A 20030-nucleotide genomic window follows, 5' to 3' on the forward strand; every position below is an offset into this window, starting at 1 on the left:
GTGCTTAAAGTGCCTCTTCAGTAAAATGGTGATGATGATTATGAAATTCCCTCCCTCACAGAGTGGTGAAGACAAATAAATAAATATTTGTAAAGCACTTAAAACAGCACTTCAGACATAGTAAGTACACATAAGTGTTTTTAAATGAAAGAAAACAATATGAATGATTTTCCTTTAGGTAATCTTTGTTAAAAAACAAGTCAATGTAATGAAAAGCAAAAACGCAAACACTGCCAAAGAAATTGACATACGTGTACTTTTGTCTTGACAGAGTGATGACGACTCCTTTAAAATCTATGAGAGTGGTGGTTGAAGAACTTTCATCCTATTACATAATATACTTTTTGATCATCTACAATTCTAAATAACTTTTAAGAACTCAAACAATATGGAATCTCAGTCAGGAGAATGGCATGACATATTTCCATATTAAATCATGCCTTTCTATTTGCATTACATGGCTATTTATACTATTAAAAAATATACATCTTAATTATCACTTTGTATTCACATGTGGTATATTTAATTTTGTAAAACTTCAATTTCCACTTTTAGTCATGGGACTATAAAAGTCAGGAATATTATATTAATTAAACATTAAATTTTCTATTAAATAAAGAATTAATCTATTTTGGTTTGCTTGTTTTATACTAAAAACTCAGTTATAAAATAAATTTCTCTTTTTTTTGAGAGTTCGTACATAAGCAATATACAACTATACTATAGCTAAGTTTACTACAGGTACATGAAAACAATATATGTACATATATACTTACAACAGGCACTAATCCTGGTTCTCCTTTTTGTCCCTATGAAGTAAAAAAAAGGTTCAATTAGAAAAATGTAATAGCTAGTTGGGCATAAACATGTCATACTAGAATATTCTATGAGAACACTGAGAATTTTTATACAAGAAATATTTTTAAAAATAGGAAAAGAAAGTTAATCAATTTTTAGGATACTTAGTCAGATATTATTCACACACAAAAAAGTACTACTCGTCTGAAAGACACAAAAATAAAATCAGTTCAGTGTGTGAAATGCATAAATCTGTTTCACTTCAGTTTTTACAGCAATCCAACCCAAAGAGTTGACTAGACCGAGAAACGCTTGTGAGGAAAAGATGTCAAGTCAAAGCACCCTAGGAAAAACTACCCGGAGACTAAAACAGAAAAGAAAATCCAGAAATTTGGATATATTTGAATTTTCACACTCATATTACATGCCATCTAGTTTTTAGTAACTTATCAGATGCCATTCCTGAAACACCTGCCACCCTTTTTTAAAACTCATAGAAGAATCTGAGAAATAACAAGAGATAAGTATGCTCATCTCATCTTTAAAAAAAACAAAAGATGTAATAATATTAGTCAGGTAATTCTCAAAATCTGAGGAAAATCTAGAAAATATGTTAATTGAATAGGACAATAAAAAATAACACAAGAAACTATCATAACTTAAAGTCAGGCCGTTTAATTTCTTTTTATAATAGATGTAGCAAACACACCAGATGTAGATAGAATTTCTTTTGATTCTTAGAACTTTGGATTCTCAAAAATTGTATTCTCACAGCATGATGTCAACTACATAGGTTAAATAATACCAAATGAATTGTAACTTTATAGACCTCTATTTGATCACATATTTACTCGTATTATTTATTTCAGGATTAGTCTTCCAGCAGATTTTGGTCTCCCCAAGGTCATGATCATGTCTACTTTACAACCTTAGTTTGGCACACAGAAGTTCTCAATAAATTCTTCTTGGGTATATTAGTTTCCATTAATATATTATGAAATAATGCTTTTAACTAGGCAATTGTGGAGGATGAATACATTAAGGATTATATCAAAATGTAGAAAAAACAAGGGTAATGTGTTCTATTTTATTTAATTTCTCCTTTCACATACGTTGTTCTTTTATCTGATTATAAAAATAATATGAGTTCAGAGTAGGGAATTTTGAAAATAGAAGAAACATGCAGAAGAAACTAACCATCATACTCAACATCCAGGAAATAACCACTGTTATTCTCGTATTCTTAGTTTCCCATCATGTACCCGAACTTAGTTTACCTAATCAATGCCTCAGTATTTTACTCTTGGATTTTGTTTTCATTTTTACAATTAAAAATAACATTACAGGGCCGGCCCCCTGGTTTAGCGGTTGGGTGCTCGCACTCAGCTCCTGGCGGCCTGGGTTCGATCCTGGGCGCACACCGGCGCACCGCTTCCCCGGCCATGCTGAGGCCGCGTCCCACATGCAGCAACTAGAAGGATGTGCAACTAAGACATACAACTATCTACTGGGGCTTTGGGGGAAAAAAAGGAGGAGGATTGGCAATAGATGTTAGCTCAGAGCCGGTCTTCCTCAGCAAAAAGAGGAGGATTAGCATGGAAGTTAGCTCAGGGCTGATCTTCCTCACAAAAAAAAATAAAATAAAATAACGTTACAGTGAATATTCTTGTTTATAAATGTTTTTTGGCATCTCTAATCAATACCTGATGATATATTTCTGGAAGTTCAAGTTGTGGATTAAAGATCACATGTATTTTTAAGGTTTGTGATCTAGACCACCAAATTATATTCCTGAAAGGCACAATCTAATTATATCCTTCCACTAGTATCTTACATCTGATAAAATTTGTAAAGTGAAATTTAAAAATTATTTTACAATCTTGATAGTCTTAAAGATGGACTCAACAGCCGAACAATATCCTGATCATGTTTGCTGATTTTAACACTATGGTAGCTAATACTCTGGAAGTCAGGAATAAATTGAGAATTCAGAAGTGAGAAATGGCTCTACAGAACAGGCTCTGTATGAATAAGTTCAAAGAAGAAAACAGGAGACTAAAAGACAACCTACAGAAAGACTAGAGGAAGAAGGGATCAACACGTGTGGGCAACAAAGAAGAACAGGCTTATTTCTGCGTTTCCACATCTGCTTACTTCTAAACTGGCTCTTTCCATTTTTATTAGAATGCGGAAGTGAGAAACATTAACCTTTTAAGAGCTGTAAGAGCTTTCTTTGAAATGCTACAAGAATGTGAATTGTTTAGAAAGGGCATATAAATCTGTGTCCAACAAATAAAGGACTTTATTTGAGAGGATCCTGAGAAGGATGCTGAAAAAAATGTTCCTTTCTGGAACAAATCTAGAAAAATAAGTAAAAGGGAGGAGAAATTATTTCAGCCAAAATGAGAAAAATAGAATCGCCTGCTAAGAATGGTTGTGAAATCTCCATCCTAAGACACCAGCAAGGAAAATGCAAGCTTTGCTCTTACTTTGTATTTAGGAGAACTGAACCTGCTGATATCTTTCTTAGATAAATTGTAGGCTTTTTGATATCTTATTATGAGTTTTTTATTGTTCCACAATATTTGATATGGGATTAAGTGTTCCATTACCAGGTTCTGATAATAAATTTGTCTAATGATTCTCTGATACTTCTTATTTTGGATATAAACTACAAATGTAAATATTTGTTGGTTTTGTTAATATGGGCTTAGAATAAGTTAATTTACGTGGAACGATGATTTATCTCAAGTTTTACTAAATTTGATTTTCACACGCACTGGGAAACATAAAATTCAAGTACTCAGATTCAGATGAGAATTACAGTTTAATTTTATTTCTCATCTGTTACTCATCCCTTAATGATCTATGGACATGACTCATCACTTTTATAGGATGCCGTGACCATGGCATCATGGAGGCAATCAGTGTTTTTCCCCACCATCGTGTCATCTGCATCATTTGCCTCTTACAGGGTTATAACAAAGGCTCAGTAATTGTTTGGAAGTTAACATAAATGAATGAGTAAATTATAAATAAAAATAAAAATTGATATAAACCAAGCACAAAATACATTTTTATAGCATGTCTCTGCTCTCATATTTCTGATGACACCTGATAATAAATGAGAGAGTCATGAAGATAGGGGCACATAACAAAAGTATGCTAACTTGGCAGCTGCTTTGAGTGTGTCCTTCTTCCAGCTGTCCCACAATGCCTTTGGAAAAAGGCAGTAAACTAAATGACATAGCCTAACTGTTGTCCCTCAGCAAATTGGGTGATTACTAACCAAATTAAACTGACTATTTCAGGACAGTTCTCACTGTCAGTTCTTTTTTTATTTCACAGACTATCACCTATCTATCTACCTAGTTTGTTTGAGGCCTATAGTCAAACTTTTAATTTTCCACTTTTTCTAGTTTTCAGATATAAATTAAATGTGAGCAGGTATTTGTAATCCTTCTCCTTTGACGTGTATTCATATCTAAATAGCTTCACTGATATTTATTCCGATTAAGACAAATTTATGGTATTACCCTCTGAACCAAAAAGTATAAAAGTGGCCAGGACTTCCCCTTGATAGCATCACTTTCATTTACCATGAAGGTATAGCATTGCTTTATCTGGTTATCTGATTATCACTTTACCGAAGTTCCACTGTATGCAAAAGTAAAGACAATTTAAAATCGCTGGTAAACTTCTATCTGCCATGAAATTTGGGATGACTGCCCATTTCCATCTCTGTGCCCATCCCATCTGGATAAGATTGAAACAAATGCCATAGTTTTCAAGTTACCCAGAAAACTGAGAATACATCCAAAGAAATGGAACTCTCTTTGCTCAGTGGGATCACCCATGTCCAGATGACCAGAGGCTAAACTGGCCAGTGTACTAGGGTCATGGCTAGTGACCTCTCGAGTGTAAGGCTTGTCTCTAGGATTAGATTTTAGGCTCCTTGAAGGTGGCGAAGGGGAGAGAAGGGGAGGTGGTGTTTATTTGGTAAAATGCTCAATTAATTCTTTTAATTGAATCTTTACTTCCTAAGCAATAGAAGAGGGACTACAACCCCATCAAAGTAGAACACCTTCCTCCCCCGCTTCCTTTCTTCCCTTCTTCCTGCCTTCCTTCCATTAGACTTTGGGTGCACTTCCAATATGTGTGAGGTATGTACTAAGCACTGTGATAAATGCAACTAATTCAGAAGTTAGTATGACACAATCTCAATCCCTAAGGGATTCATTACCTTCTGGAAGAAACATCTATAAACAAAAATGAACAAAGTGAATAAAATAGAAGCATTGGTAATCTATAAGTAAAATAGCTGAACTGTGCTCATATGTTTATATTTGTATGGTACTTTGTGCTTTACAAAAGGCTTTCAAACACTTCAAAGCACAGACGTGTGTGGACAGTTTTACAATGAAAAAAATTATTAAAATGAAACTATGCAAAGTAAAACTTACCTTTCTTCCTCTCCCTATAAAAAAAAAGAAAAAATGTGTTATTTTATGCAGAAACCGTTATTGAGAATCTCCTAAGTAATTATTTTCAATAAATGGCTTTTTGTGGAGTCAGAATTTAATGTAAACAGATTTCCCTATTACCGGTAGGCAGAACTCAAAAGTTGTTTTGGATCAATATTTTCATCAAAGGTAAAATAATACATCCCTTTGGAAAATCCTGACGTTATTTGAATGTTTTTCACATCATTTGTATAGCATTTAAAATTCATTCAATTATAAAATTGACAATTAAAGTTATAATGAATTATTTTCAATCAATATTCTCTATTTCTGTTTTTTATATTTTTGAGTAGGCTATTCATTCATATGGTTAAAAAACCAAAATATATTAAAGGAATACAATTCAGTGAAAAATCTCCTTCCATCTTGTCCTCTATCCCTTATTTCCCTCATTTCACCCCCAAGAGGAGGCCACTATTACTGATTTTCCTGTTATGATTCTACCTAACAAAGAACATACTAGAATATTCCACTTATTAAAGTCATCATTTGAGTTAGTAGTGTTTTAAAGTTTTCTTCAGATAGATCTTGAACATTTTGTGTTAAGTATATCCTTAGCCACTTTATCTTACCTGTTGCTATTATAAATGAGGTATTTTTCATTTCCATTATTTATTCTATGAGGTAATTATTAGTATCTAGCAAATCTATTAATTTGTTAATTTTACACTGCACTGTCTTACTAAATTCTTTTATTTTCATACCATTTTTTTATTCCATTCCTTTATGTTTTGTAAGCACACAATTATATTTACCATAAATTAATTATTTTACCTCCTCTTTTCTAATTTCTAAACCTCTAATTTTTTTTTTAAGCTAATTGTTTGTTCAGGTACATTCAATAATGTTAAATCGCAGTCGTCATAATGGATGTCCACGTTGTAACTCTGAGTATAGTGGGAATATTTCTATTATTAAACAAAATGAAGCTTTTAAGCTGAGATCAAAATATTTTATCATGTTAATGAAATGTCATTTATTACTAAGTTACTAAGTGTCTTTATCAAGAATATTTATTGATCTTTGCCAAATATCTTTACTTCAATTATAGAGAAAATCATATGCTCCCTCTTTATAGATCTCTTAAGATAATTATTTTTATTAATAGCTTTCCTAATATTGAATTATTCTTTTACTTATGGAACAATCTCTACTTTTTCATGACTAATTATTCATTTAATGTGCTAATAGATCTAATATTTTATTTTTGTTTTTAAACAAATATTCATAAGATTACTCTATAGTTTTCTCTTTTGTGCAATCTTTGTCACGTTCTGCTATCAAGGGTTTACTTCCTTCATAAGATGTTGGAAGTTTGCCTTCTCTTTGAATGTCCTAGAGAGTTTAAAAAGCATTAAAATCATCCGTTTTGTAATGGTTTGGCACAGCTGTGAAACCACCTGCTACTTTTTTGGAGGTCTACCCACTTTACAAGTTTTTCTATTTCTTCTAGAGAAATCTGTGTGCTCAGTTTTTCTCCTTCTACCAGGACTAGTTTCCGCAAATTATATTTTCCTAGAAAATTATCCATTTCATATAGGTTTTCAAATTTATCAGCATAAAGTTGTGCAAAGGAGTCTCATTATTCTTTTATGGTCTTTGTTTTCATTTGGCCATTTTTCCATTATCATTTCTTATTTTATTGCTAACATATTTTGCTAGTTTTTTGCAGAACCATCTTTTGAATTTACATATTATTTATACTATATTTCAGTTTTCTTATTTTCGACCTCTGTTTTTTCTTTATGAATTTCCTTTGCTTATTTTCAGTGGATTTTGCTGTTCTTTTTCTAATTTTTTTGAGATGGATGCTAAAGGCACATATTTTTATTCTTTCTTTTTTTATTTATTTCAGAATATAGCTGTGGATTTTTCATTATCTTTTAAAAAAAGTTTTATCATATTTTCAAGAATATTTGTATTGTTTGGTGTGTTAGTCCTTCTGATGTTTAGAATATTCATATATTGGCTCCACTATTTATCTTAACATTATTCTTATATATTACTCTCAGAGTTGTATTTAGACAGTTTCTCAGTTTCTATTAGTTCCACTAAAATGGGCAATGATAAAAATTACAGTGCTTCCTATTTCTTCCGGTCCCCCACCCTTTCTTCCAGCACTCAATCTTAGACAAGGAAATGCCCTTTCTTTGCATTTATCTTTGCAGTGTTAAATGTGCCACTACTTCTTCTACATGATTTGTCAGCTTTGAATGATATTCTTTGACTTCTACCTCTTAAGGATGAGGAGTTAGCCAACTCAACTCTATTTCACCCCTTTATTTGTCTTCCCCTTTCATTATGTATTAGTTATATTATTTCCATATTGTCAGATTCAATAAGATTCACCCTCCCATCTGTCACTCTAAACTGCACTTCTGTTTTAGTTTTTTCTAGAGTTAAATATATCAATGCTCACATCAGTTCTTTGATAGTTTCTCCAATTAACTCTGGGTTGTGTTGGGTTTGTCCCATAGTAGTTTCCCCAAGAAATTTAGGGAAACAACATTCCCAGAGTTCCTATGTGTTCAATATTTTTTCTATAGTTTTTATGCTTGAAGGAGAGAATGGATTTATATTTAAATTTTGGTTCATATAGTTCTTTCCTAGAGAAACATGAAATTATTGCTCCATTCTCTTATGGCATTGAATGTTATTTTGGAGAAATCTGTGACTAATTTGAATATATTTTCTCCTTAGAACTTACTAATTCTTTTTCTCTGATTTTCCAAAAGATTCTTTTTCTTTAAAGTTTAACAACTTTACTAAGATATGTCACTATATCGACTCTTCTGGGCCAATTTTTTCAGATGCTTGGTTTCTCTTTCAATTCCGAAATTAAGTTTAATTTTACTTCAGAAAAGTTTTCTTGTATTATATCATTATTTGCTGTGCTCCATTGCATTTATTTCTTCTTTGGGGATTGTTCTAGAAGGCTATCCTTTACCTTTCCTCTATTTTATATTCTATATATATTATCATTTTTTTTGTGTGAGGAAGATTAGCCCTAAGCTAACATCTGATGCCAATCTTCCTCTTTTTGCTCAGGAAGATTGGCCCTGGGCGAACATCCGTGCCATCTTCCTCTACTTTATATGGGACGCCACCACAGCATGGCTTGACAAGCAGTGCATCAGTGCATGCCTGGGATCCAAACCTGTGAACCCCGGGCCGCCGAAGCAGAGTGCGTGCACTTAACCACTACGCCACCGCGCCAGCCCCCAATATATATTATTACATCTATTATTTTCTTTCAAATCCTTTCTAATTTTGTTTTTGCTTTTCTCACTTCTATTTTCCATGTCCCTTACTGTATTTCTGAAGTATGAACTCTCCTTTTGCTCCTTCCTATTTCATCTTCATTTCTCTATGATGGTGTTGGTTTTCCTTCTACTTATTTCCTAATCATCATTATTATTATTTTTTGTATTTCTAATTTATGGCCTTCTTTCTTAGATGCAATTACATCATAAAGTTTTATTTAGCTTATGGTTAAATGGTTGCTCAGAGCTTTTATCTGTTCTGTGGTAATACGTTTACTGGTGTATAATTTAGCTAAACTTTCCTACCTTTTTTCTTATAGTATCTTTGGATCAATGCTGTTGCCTGCTCTTTTTATATTATTCATCTTGGAATGAACTGAGTTTTCCTAAACCAGCTATTTGGAGGAGGTTGTGTATTTTGCTCTTGTGTGTTTTTGATACTTGCCACCATTGTCCCAATGTACTATAGTCATGTGCCACATGATGACATTTTGGTCAATGATGGACCGCATATATGACAGTGGTCCCATAAGATTAGTACCATATAGCCTAGGCGTGTAGTAGGCTATACCATCTAGGTTTGTGTTAGCACATTCTATGATGTTCGTACAATGACAAAATCGCCTAACAACACATTTCTCAGAACATATCCCTATTGTTAAGGGATGCATGATTATATTCACTTATCCCCACAGGTTTATTTTACTTCATTCTTGGGGCTTCTTTTCAGATTGTATCTGCTTCATGTAGCCCTTAGGTGTCTTGTTTTTATTCTTCCCATTATATCTTCCTTGTTACATTGCTAAAAACTGAGTTCAGGTATTTATTCAAGCACATTGTTACTGTTTAATGATATCCAAGAGGAGAATTGGTAAATCACCATCTAATGTTTCCATGATTATACTATTGAATACTTCATTATATTTGTTGTTATTTGCAATGGACTTTTGAGGAACAAAATAAAGTCTTGACACTGTCTTGACATTGATGCATGAAAGTCTTCATGACTGCTAAAACAAACAACCTAAAAGTTCAATTAATCTTACCTGGTTCATTAAAACACATAAATATGAACTTGTTTCTCTTATATGTAAGTCTCTTTAATATATGTATTCAAATACGTAGTCTATGTTAAACACAGGCTCTTTTCTCCAAAAAAGAGTTTTAAAAACCAGTAATTTATATCATTCTTTTCACCAGGCAACCCATTCCATTATCTTGTCTTTCTTAGCCAACATTAAAAGCATTCTGCATTTATGAGCCAATGTAATAGAGGGTGCTGTGGCACTAAATCACATTAGAAATCATTATTCCATTCCCAAGGGCAAAGTTGGCACCAGGGAAGATAAATGTTTTCTAGATCTCCTCTTGGACATTAATAGACTTCATAGAAAACTAGCAAATATCTTGGAGACATTCAGCATGGATAGGATAACAAACAACCATCTTAAGTGGTACAAAGAATTCTCAAATTAGACCTAGTCACTCAAAATTCAGCCAAGAATTCCCTTGGTTTTTAATAAGACAGGAAATTTCTGTCTCCTGCTCACAAATATTAGATAAAGCAGGTGAGCAAAATCATTAACCAGAAGACCACTGAATAACAGCTTAATTATTCTCTTGGGTTATTGAATTCTGGGAGCAAAAAGCACTACAACCATAAAGATGAGTCATTGAATCAGTTCTGAGTTGGTCCTAAGCATTCTTACCAAAATTGGTATTGCCACCTCCAGTTGTATGTTGACAGACAGGACAGCATTCCCCAGGGGGAGTTATAGGGTCGGCACATTCAAGCACCTCCTGGCACTGTATCGTGTCACAAAGAATGGCTCCATTGTCGCAGACACAGATCTGGCAAGGAGCAGGTTTCCAAATGTCCCTGTTTAAGTACATCTGACCATTCTGAGTGCAGGCTATTTCTTCATCATATCCTTCTAGAATAAGAAGAAAAAAGGAGGTTAGTAATCTTCTGAAATTTCAGAATCTGGGAAATATTTAAGAAGGTGAATCATCTTGTGGGTTCTAAAAAATTCTGGGCTAAGCAGTAACCTCTCAAGAAGGCAAAAGACAGATGAACTTACTTCATTTACTATTTCCATACAAAGCAATATGTGATTCACAATGAAACAGTTATGATACATATATCTCAGCATGATAGGAGAAGGAAAAAAAATGATCCAAAGTAGATACACTTAATCAGAGAAACTTTCCCAAAAGATTTCCTTTTGGAATTCCTAGTTAACTAATCATGGGAAGATCAGTAAGGAGGGATAAAAACAAACCATTTGAAAATGGGGAGAAACAGAATAGCTCTAAAGGGAATATATAATTTCAGTATTTGGTGACTGCTTTGTGACTTTCAACTCACTAGAAACTTTAGATTAGTAAATCCTGCAACAACAGAAGACAAGTATTCACGTACTGTGAAGAAAAACTTTAAAAAAAGTTTATAAGGTTATTAAAAATAGTTTTAAACATAAGGTAAAAAAAGAATAACAGTGTCCGATTTTATGGACTAGATTTCCATTAGACATCCTAAACTAAAGGCTTATAAACTGTAAAAGAAATGCAAAGCTTATACAGGCAATGCATTAATTTATCTTTCCATCAAAATTAGTTTTACAAAGCCATGAACAAAACAATATGGTAAGCTATTGTATAATATCTGTCAAATACTTTTCTATATTCAGATAAAAATTTGATGCAGATATGGAAAATATACACACACATTTACACACACACTAATAGTAATTCTATTATACATTTACTATAAAATAAACACATATATTACATCTTTAACTTTGTGATTTTTTTAAGAAGCAAAACCATATGTAATATTTTAACACATAACGTGGATCATATCATTCTTCCTTAATTCCTTCAGGAGCTTCCCAACTACTTAAATTCAAAACTCCTTTGTAAAGCCAAAAGGTCCTCCCTCCTAGTTCTTGTGCAACTCGATCCGTTTGCCTGGCACTACCTTTCCTTCCCTCATCTCAGGCTCTCACAGCTCACTATTGTGGTTTGCTTAATTGTCACCTGTCCCCACAATTCTTCTCTGACTACTCTGTAAAAGTAAACTTCCTTTACCCAATTGACATGCTTTACAGAACTCTTTCAAGAGCTCATTCATCTATCCGTCCATCCATTCATTTTGTGTTATATGCAAGGTAATTAAACAGTTACTAAAATGTGAACAGATCGGCAAAAAACACTGCTCTCATAAAATTTATCACAATTAGGATTAATTAATTTATTTTTATTTGTTTATTTTATCTCCTCCACTAGACGGTAAACTTCATGAAGGTAAGGACTAGTGTGTCTTGTTCATCACATTTCTAAAGCTTGATACTATACCTTGCATAGAGTCAACACTGAGCAAGCACTCGTTCAATGGATGTATATGAAGGAATGAATGAATCTAAATTATGGCTCATTAACTTAATTGTACCAGCATTAACTTTGTACTTTACAAAAATAAAGCTAAAAATTAAAAAATGCATTTGCAATTAGTTTATGAAAGAAATTATCATTTGACAAAATATATCTCAAATGATCATACATAATTACAGATGAAATGATTTCAGTTTAGAATAAAGACATTAACCCAAATATCCATCTTCCCAGCTTTAGAGTTTTTCTTGGATAACATTCTTCTCACTGCTCTATGGAATACTTTGCTTCACATATTTAGTCTTTCATCACAGATATTTGGCAAATGGAAAATTGCTTTCAGAGCATGATGCTATATCCTGGTTTCTGTGCTATTCATAAGAAGAGCACAAAGTTTCTAATCTGTTTCATCTTGATCAAAAGATGTTTATCTCATAAAACATAGCTAATCAATAAAACAATATGGCTCTGTATACCTAGTGCTATTATAGGCATTTTAAACCAAGGGAAAAAAAAAATCTGCTTTAATGTGCTTTTCTGCAGGACTATTTAAAAAAAAAATAAGAAATTTGTACATCAAACAAGCAGTGTTTCTTTTAGATGAATAATCACTTTGAAACAGAATAGTTCCATGATGAACATTTCCACAAAACATGGCCTATTTAAAAATGGACTTACATCCATAGTCCACTGGATAATTCCATTAAGTAAATAAATTAAGAATAACTTTGTTCTTTAAGTTTTATGACTGAAAAAGAGATCACAAGCACTAAATACCATTGGCTGAAAATGAAGTATGCCCTAAGTTCAATTAGCTTGCTTCTCCCTCCCACACCTCAGGGGGCAAAAGTGTTCACAAGTACTTACTGAGGATTAAGTGAGTCTGTGCCTAGTACTGCATGTGCAAAATATTGAAAGTATATGTGTTCTGTTCTCAAAAACATAGATTATAATTGTGAAGTAGATCTCAATTGCACCGATGAAGCAATTAGATATGTGGAAACAGTATGAAAAACAAACAAAAAACAAGATGGCATGCAATAATGCTGTTGATTAAATATCATTAAAATGTGTGAGAGACTCTTCAGGGGTGAGTTGTTCTGTTCTCTGTGACTCCTTCAGGGTTGGAATAAAAAGACAAATTCTCTCAGTCTTGTGTTAACTCACACGAGGTCAGTTTCTTCCTGAAAGTTTAAGACAGCATGACCTTAATCCAAGGGGCAAAGATGTGGGCTACTGTATTACCTTCTTTAAATGACAATGTTAAAAGTTAGTAGTTTTGTGCTTTGAGTCATCACTGGTCCTTTTCCTCTGAGAATTTATAATTAAAGTTAAGATGATGTGGAAGTTAGTTGGAATGCTTTTAAATGGCAAGGAGATGAAAAACCACATTTGCTGCTAAACCCTGCCTTCTCTTCCCCCGAAAAAGACTCCATGCCCATCACAGAGGGCACGGAAACTCTGTGAACTCTCATTGTACATGTCTGAATGAAAGACACTTACAAAGAAACACTGGGCAGAAAATAGAGGGTGTCTTGCAGTTTTCAGGTTTGTACATGGTAGTTTTGCACCTTATGATTAGGCTGTCCCTTCTGTTTTCTATGTAGATATTTATTTAAATTAAAAGAAAAGTAAAATAGAAAGCAAAATTGCAGCCAATTTGCAGTGAAGTTGTCATGACATAATTATTTTCTGAAAGACAATGTTATTTAAAAAAACTAAGTAGGAATTTTCATATGACATTCCGAGAGATTCAATACTGTCTTCCTAGTTCCTCTACCAAATCATAAAATTTACCCAAGCTTCATTAACCTTTATCTAAGGTCCAGAAGGTAAAAATTATTGGTCTTAAAGTACATAGGTAAACAAATAGTTTTTATAAAACCTGAAAAAGAATTCCAAAACCATAATATTGTGACACTTGTATTTTTGCTATTTATGTTTCTTTAACTTGCCTAAAATTGAGGACAGATAGATATATGATAGTATTGCCATTATTTTTTAATCTTCCATGGTGTTCTAACTTCCAAAAATTTTACCTTCCAAGCTACAGGATTCTTTTACCCTTGCCAAATGTTTCAACAAATGGAACCAATCCATTGTGAAGTCATTACCACAAACGTCTTGGCACTGATACCTCAGAGAGAAGAGATCTATTTTATCTGACCACATTTTATTTGAGAGTAACTCAATTGTCATGTGTTTCTCACAAATCCTCATAGATTTGTCTTCTCATAAAGCTTATGTGCTTTTAAATTTAGTTGTAAGAATTCAATTCTTAATCACTAGATGGCAGACCAAATCCACTACCTTATTATAATAGACAATTAGAAACTCAGTCATTAGGGACGCTGCTTGACAGCTATGGGCCACGCCCTAGGTCTACATTCTTGTATATAATTATACTTGTCCAAAAAAGCCTGCATAGAAATGGCCATACTGAAATCTTTGATTGTCCAGGAGAGATGTGATTCTATTTGTATATTAAATTATTGGGGTCTACCTAAGGACCTTGAAAAATATATGAAATGAAAGTTCCTAAGCCTATGCTGGACATTCCCTAGACGTTAACCAAAGTTCTTCCTTGCAGAAATAGTGAAGAGTGCTCATGTGACACAAAAATTTTAAATCTCTTATTCAGACAGTGTTTGTTCATATCATTTTCCCCCACTGGTCTGTGAGCTCCTTGGGAGCCAGACACGTATTCATCCCAGTAAGCTTCACACTCAATATCATACAATCAGTCTTTGAGAAATATATTTGCTGTGTGGATGAATGCATGAGTGAATGAAGCAAAGAAAGAACCAGTTCATTGATGTACTTATTAAAAAGATAGCACATGAAGCTCTCTTTCCTAAACTTCCCAGAGAGGCTGTGCACTTAGGACCCCTATTTTGAATGAAAGGGAAATGGGTCACTTGGTAATTCTTGCCCAGTCTGTCCCTGACATCTAGACATCTGTGTGGCCAGAAAGGAAGAAGACTGTGTCAGTCACAGCAGCTCATATTTTGGAACAATTTTCAGAAAGTTATAACAGTCCTTCAGGCTTCCTGACCCAGCTGGCCTCGGTCCCTTCTGGGGTTGTGAAGGTCTGAGCTAACATTGTTTAAAGTTTCTCTAACTGTAAAAGTCTTTGAAGGGCTAGAATCAGGGCACTGTCAGCCGGTGCCCTTGTGAAGTGGGCAGAGAATGCTTTATGGGAAAAGACAGGCAGCAGCAGAGCAGCCCCACTTGTCCCTCTGGACCAAACCACAGACGCTGCCTTCACCAATGCACAGCATAGCCCCAGCTGCTGGATTCAGTTCCAGAGAATCTTCCAAGGAAATCCCTCCCTTCCTTCTGCTCGCAGGCAATGTTTATCATCAAAAGGGAGAGACAAAGAAGTTTAGAGTACTCAGTTCTTCCTGTAGACTCTTGTGAGTAAATGCCAACAATTCCACATTCATCATTTCCCTTTCCTTATCTGATCCCCAACATTTAAAAAATTAGATACATATGAAGCCACCAGGGATAGTTGAGGGGATCTGTTACATACTTTGAAAATATTTGTCCACCTCAGCCTCAAGGTCTGTGAGAGGCTGTGTGAGTAGGTGAGCACGGAGCAGGCCTGCGGAGTTTTGCATCTTTTGTTCTTGAAGCCACTTATAGACTTGCACTTTCCAATGAGCCCTCCAAATGTAAATCACTTTTTAGGATGGTTATTCAAATTATTACTTTTTTTATGCCCTCCTCCTCTCTTTTATTGCATTAACTGAACAAGAGTAGGCATTCAATGATAATTTGAGCTGAGTTAAATTTCTATTCTACTAAGGACAATCATATTTTATATTCTAAAGCAATATAGTAACAATTAATTTTGAAAATTTGTCTTGAAATCTGAGAAAGTAAAAAGAGGACAACTCATACACAGTATTTTAGAGAAGCATACAAATAAAATGAGATTAGATAAACTGTCCACAAAGGTGTTTACTTTCTTTAGTGCAACCATTAAACATTTCTCAATCTCATACACAAAGGCTTTTCAGTTAACTAGTAAAACTGCTGTTTTTACTTTACTTAAAATGGAAAAAATAAAAAGGAAAATCTCTCATATTAGGTACTACTTAAGTTTCTTTCCATGTATCATTGGGAAATCTAAATGATTGTGGCCAAAATGTGAAACTAAAACTACACATAATGCACATGCAATGCTCATCTACAATTTTGTCTGGAAAACCAACTTTCAGTCTGCTAATGCATTTGACACAGATATTTTTTTTTTCCCAACACATTGCTCAAACTATTGAATAGCTGTAAAAATGTCACAAAGAGACCCGGGCTTGCCTTATATTGAATATACTAGAAATTTTAGTAGTAATCTCTATAGCAAACCCTAGTCCTATTCTCAAATATTCATCCTCAGTGAATAAATTAAGCACAATCTGTGCTATGCCAAATATGTCTGCCTACCTAAATGCATGAACAGTTTTGAATTGTTTTGAATGAAGTCTGTCTACTTAATCTCTCCCCAGCATGACATTGTTTGAAATAAAGAGGAGAACCAAAAATCTGCCTAGCTATTTCTCTTTCAGTTGGGTGGTATCATGGCTTTCACCTAGTCTGAAGATAAATTAAGTAACAAACTCTGAGCAATATATAGTACCCACATTCCAGATTTCCTTCATCTCCTTCAAGTCTTAGCTCAAATGTCACCTTTCCCATGAAATCTGCTCTGACCACCTTACAAAAAATGGAAAATTACCACACACAGATACACACACCCATGTGACTCTCAGTCCAACAAGTCCTGTTCTTTTTTTCTCTTTTAATGTAGTACGTATCATTTTCAAACCTACTATATTATTGTATTTATTATGTTTATTGTTTGTCTCCCCATGATAGAATTATAGCTTTTTAAGAACAGATATAACTTATTTTGGCTTGTCCATTGATACATCCTTATATCTTACAATAGTGTCAGGATCATAGCAGATGCCCAATGAATATTCGTTGAATTAATTTGTTAAATATTAGTTGTTTGTGTTATCAACTTTAGATGGTGGAGTCGTTTTGTAATACTCTATAGTATACAAAAAGGAACTGATTATAAGAGTATCAAGGAAGTGATCGGGCCATATTGGATATTAAAGTATTTGCTTTGATTCTGGGCATATTATATAATTTTTAGAGAAGCCCCGTTTTTCACTGCTATTCAAATGTGGGCCATACCTACAGGAATTTAAAATACTTGGCATTGTGAGAATATCATGTAGTAATGTTATTTATTCCAGATGTTTATATCCTAAAAAGCATGTATATTTTTATTCATTTTTATAACTAAAAATTTTTATATTTTAAGAGAATATTCAGTATGGGATACTCAGATAGGTATAAAAATAAATATTTTATATAAGATATTTTTAGAATCAGTTCAACTCTGTATCTTATGACTTCTTTGCAGCTACGTTTGCTTTCTTTTCCTATCTTCCCTGATAGAGAAGAATGTTTAGGCCTCTGGAGAAAATCCAGACAGTGCAGTCAGTTTATTCCTTCTAATTCATTCTTTATTGACTTATTCGTTATTCACTGCCTTTGCCCTGACCAAGTTGAAATTTCTTTCACAAAGAACTAAACATTCCACTGTTCTCAATGGGTCTTTGATCCCATTCACTTTACTACCAAGGATTCTAAAATATTTTGAAGTGTCTAAAGGAGACGGAAAGGGGCCGTCTGTTTCTGCTCTGTTCCCTCTGGAGCTCACTTCTGGAGGCAGGGGGGGCGCGAGTGCTTTCACCCTGAAGCCATAATTTCTAAGTCTATCCACCGGGATGTAGTATTTAGAGACATGATCTAATATCCATAATACCCAATTTTGTCCTGATCTATCTAGACTTAATTTATGCCTATTTTGTAGCTATTGAAAATTAGAAGGTGATTTCACTGAAGAACAAAAACGAAAATGGATTTTACCCTTCTTTCTGGCATTCTTTACCAAATCACTTCAAGAGCAAGTAATAGACTCTTTAAAATAAGACGAAAACCATTATTTCAGAATCTAAATCCATCTCTTTATCTTCATGTTCAGCTTAGCTTCTATAATGCACATTCATGATTGTATAAAAGGCACCTTATTTGTTGTAGTTTTAAGGTCAAGTCTCAATATGCACCGAATCTCAACACCAGACAAATGCCACAGTAATGTTCTGGAGGAAAGAGAAGCTATTGCCTTTACTGGGAAGTTATATTAATAACTTTCCAGACGCACAGCAAAGGTATTCAATGGGAAACTTCTGTGCTTGTAGGGGGAACAATAGACAAGAAAAGCAAAGATAGGAGGAGGAGGGAGAGTAGGAGGAGGAGCAGAGAGAGGGAGAGAGAGAGAAAAAGGGCGAGGGAGAGGGGAAGAATGCTGAAAAGACCAACAACCAAGACGATCATTTTCTTTTCTCGTATATGTTTACTAAATCGAGAAGGAAGATTTGCAAGTCTTTTAGCAAGATACAGAACTAAACTAGGGAGATTTCATTATCCTATGGTTGGATAAAAAAATACAAAAAAATAGAACCCAAGATTTTGACCTGTAAATCCACGTGCTTCCGAGAAGATATTTTGCTCAATAAGTAAATGAATGTAGACCAAATTAAAACACCCTTATGTAGAGGAAATGTGAACACAGACAAGCTTTATTAAAATTTCAAAAGCTTTAAATTATTAATAATTATTCAATATTATTCCCTTTAGTTGTGTTTAAATTCTGAGTTTTATCATTACTGGTTAATTCCTATTTTAATTTCTTAAAACATGGTGACCATGAAGAATATATTTATAAAGAAAAAGAAAACTCTTGGGGGCTGGCCCCATGGCGTAGCGGTTAAGTGCACGCGCTCTGCTGCTGGCGGCCCAGGGTTCAGATCCCGGGCGCTCACCAAGGCACCGCTTGTCAGGCCATGCTTTGGCGGCGTCCCGTATAAAGTGGAGGAAGATAGGCACAGATGTCAACCCAGGGCCAGTCTTCCTCAGCAGAAAGAGGAGGATTGACATGGATGTTAGCTCAGGGCTAATCTTCCTCACCAAAAAAAAAAAAATCTTGTTATTTTCTCAAAATATCTGTAAGAAGATTTAGAGTTTTCAAAACTTTTAAATTATTTGTTCATCCTCAAATAGCTATGGAACACTTCTTTTGCGCTAACACAGTGGTTAGCAGGTGTTGAGATCAGAATGTAGAACATTTGCTAACCTGTGGAGTGTAAAATTTAGGTTGGACAAAAGAGAGATTAACTAGGTTGTTTACTTTAGTACAGGAAAAGTGTGCCTCAGTTTCTCTACTTATTAATGTATAGGAAAAGATAAAATATGATCCTTCACATTTAGGCGAAATGAAATATTCTAGGATATCATAAATAAAGTTGCCTTAAATTGCTGCTGAAAGTTAATCCAAATGAATTATTCAATCTGGAAAAAGGAATAGAGGCATTATTTAATCCATTTAGTCAATATTTATTTATCCAGCAAATTTTATTGAATACTTTTCTAGTACAAGAGCACACTTTAGATCATGGAATGAGACATTTTGAGCACACTTTTGTCGCCGAAAACAATCAAAATATACAGAAGCTGCAAAAGATAATGAAACTTTCTTGTAGGAGAAAAAATATTTGCACATTTGTGTATTTCAGTAGTTCATTCTGGAAAATTTGCATACACATTGAAATTTATAAACTCAATTTTATTTTCTCATTAACCTATATGAGTCCTGGGACCTTTTGAATTATTGGTCCTTACCCTGGAAATCTTCCTCTGTGTTTTGAAAGGTCTTTTCCTAACGCAACTTATTTTAATTAAAGAGAGCTAATTCTCAGGAACATCAACCTGAAGATTTTCTAGAATCTCAAATAAAAACAACCTTCAATGATTTTGAAGAAAAAAAATTATGTTTATAAAAGCAGATTTCAAATAAGCTGGGAGTGAAAGGAATAGAGAATTCCAAATGGCATTAAATTAAGAATAGATTGATCACCTATTTGACTGTCCTTCACTATCCTATTAGGTAATAACATGTATTTCAAACTCCAGG

The 20030-nt window shown here is 33.8% G+C and overlaps 1 protein-coding gene across 2 annotated transcripts in view; it reads right to left on the bottom strand.

Moving 5' to 3' along the window:
• Positions 1-20030, bottom strand: part of COL5A2 (collagen type V alpha 2 chain) — a 177690-nt gene that overhangs the window by 61554 nt on the left and 96106 nt on the right. For both annotated transcript variants that reach the window (XM_058549402.1, XM_058549401.1), the window contains exons 2-4: positions 10294-10518; positions 5262-5275; positions 777-809 (exon numbers count right to left, since the gene is read on the bottom strand). In XM_058549402.1, coding sequence (XP_058405385.1) covers positions 777-809; positions 5262-5275; positions 10294-10477 — 231 coding nt within the window. In that variant the 5' untranslated portion in view covers positions 10478-10518. The remainder of the gene's footprint in view (positions 1-776; positions 810-5261; positions 5276-10293; positions 10519-20030) is intronic.

This window comes from Diceros bicornis, chromosome 10 (genome assembly GCF_020826845.1).
Source record: "Diceros bicornis minor isolate mBicDic1 chromosome 10, mDicBic1.mat.cur, whole genome shotgun sequence".
In the NCBI taxonomy this organism is placed as follows: Eukaryota; Metazoa; Chordata; class Mammalia; order Perissodactyla; family Rhinocerotidae; genus Diceros; species Diceros bicornis.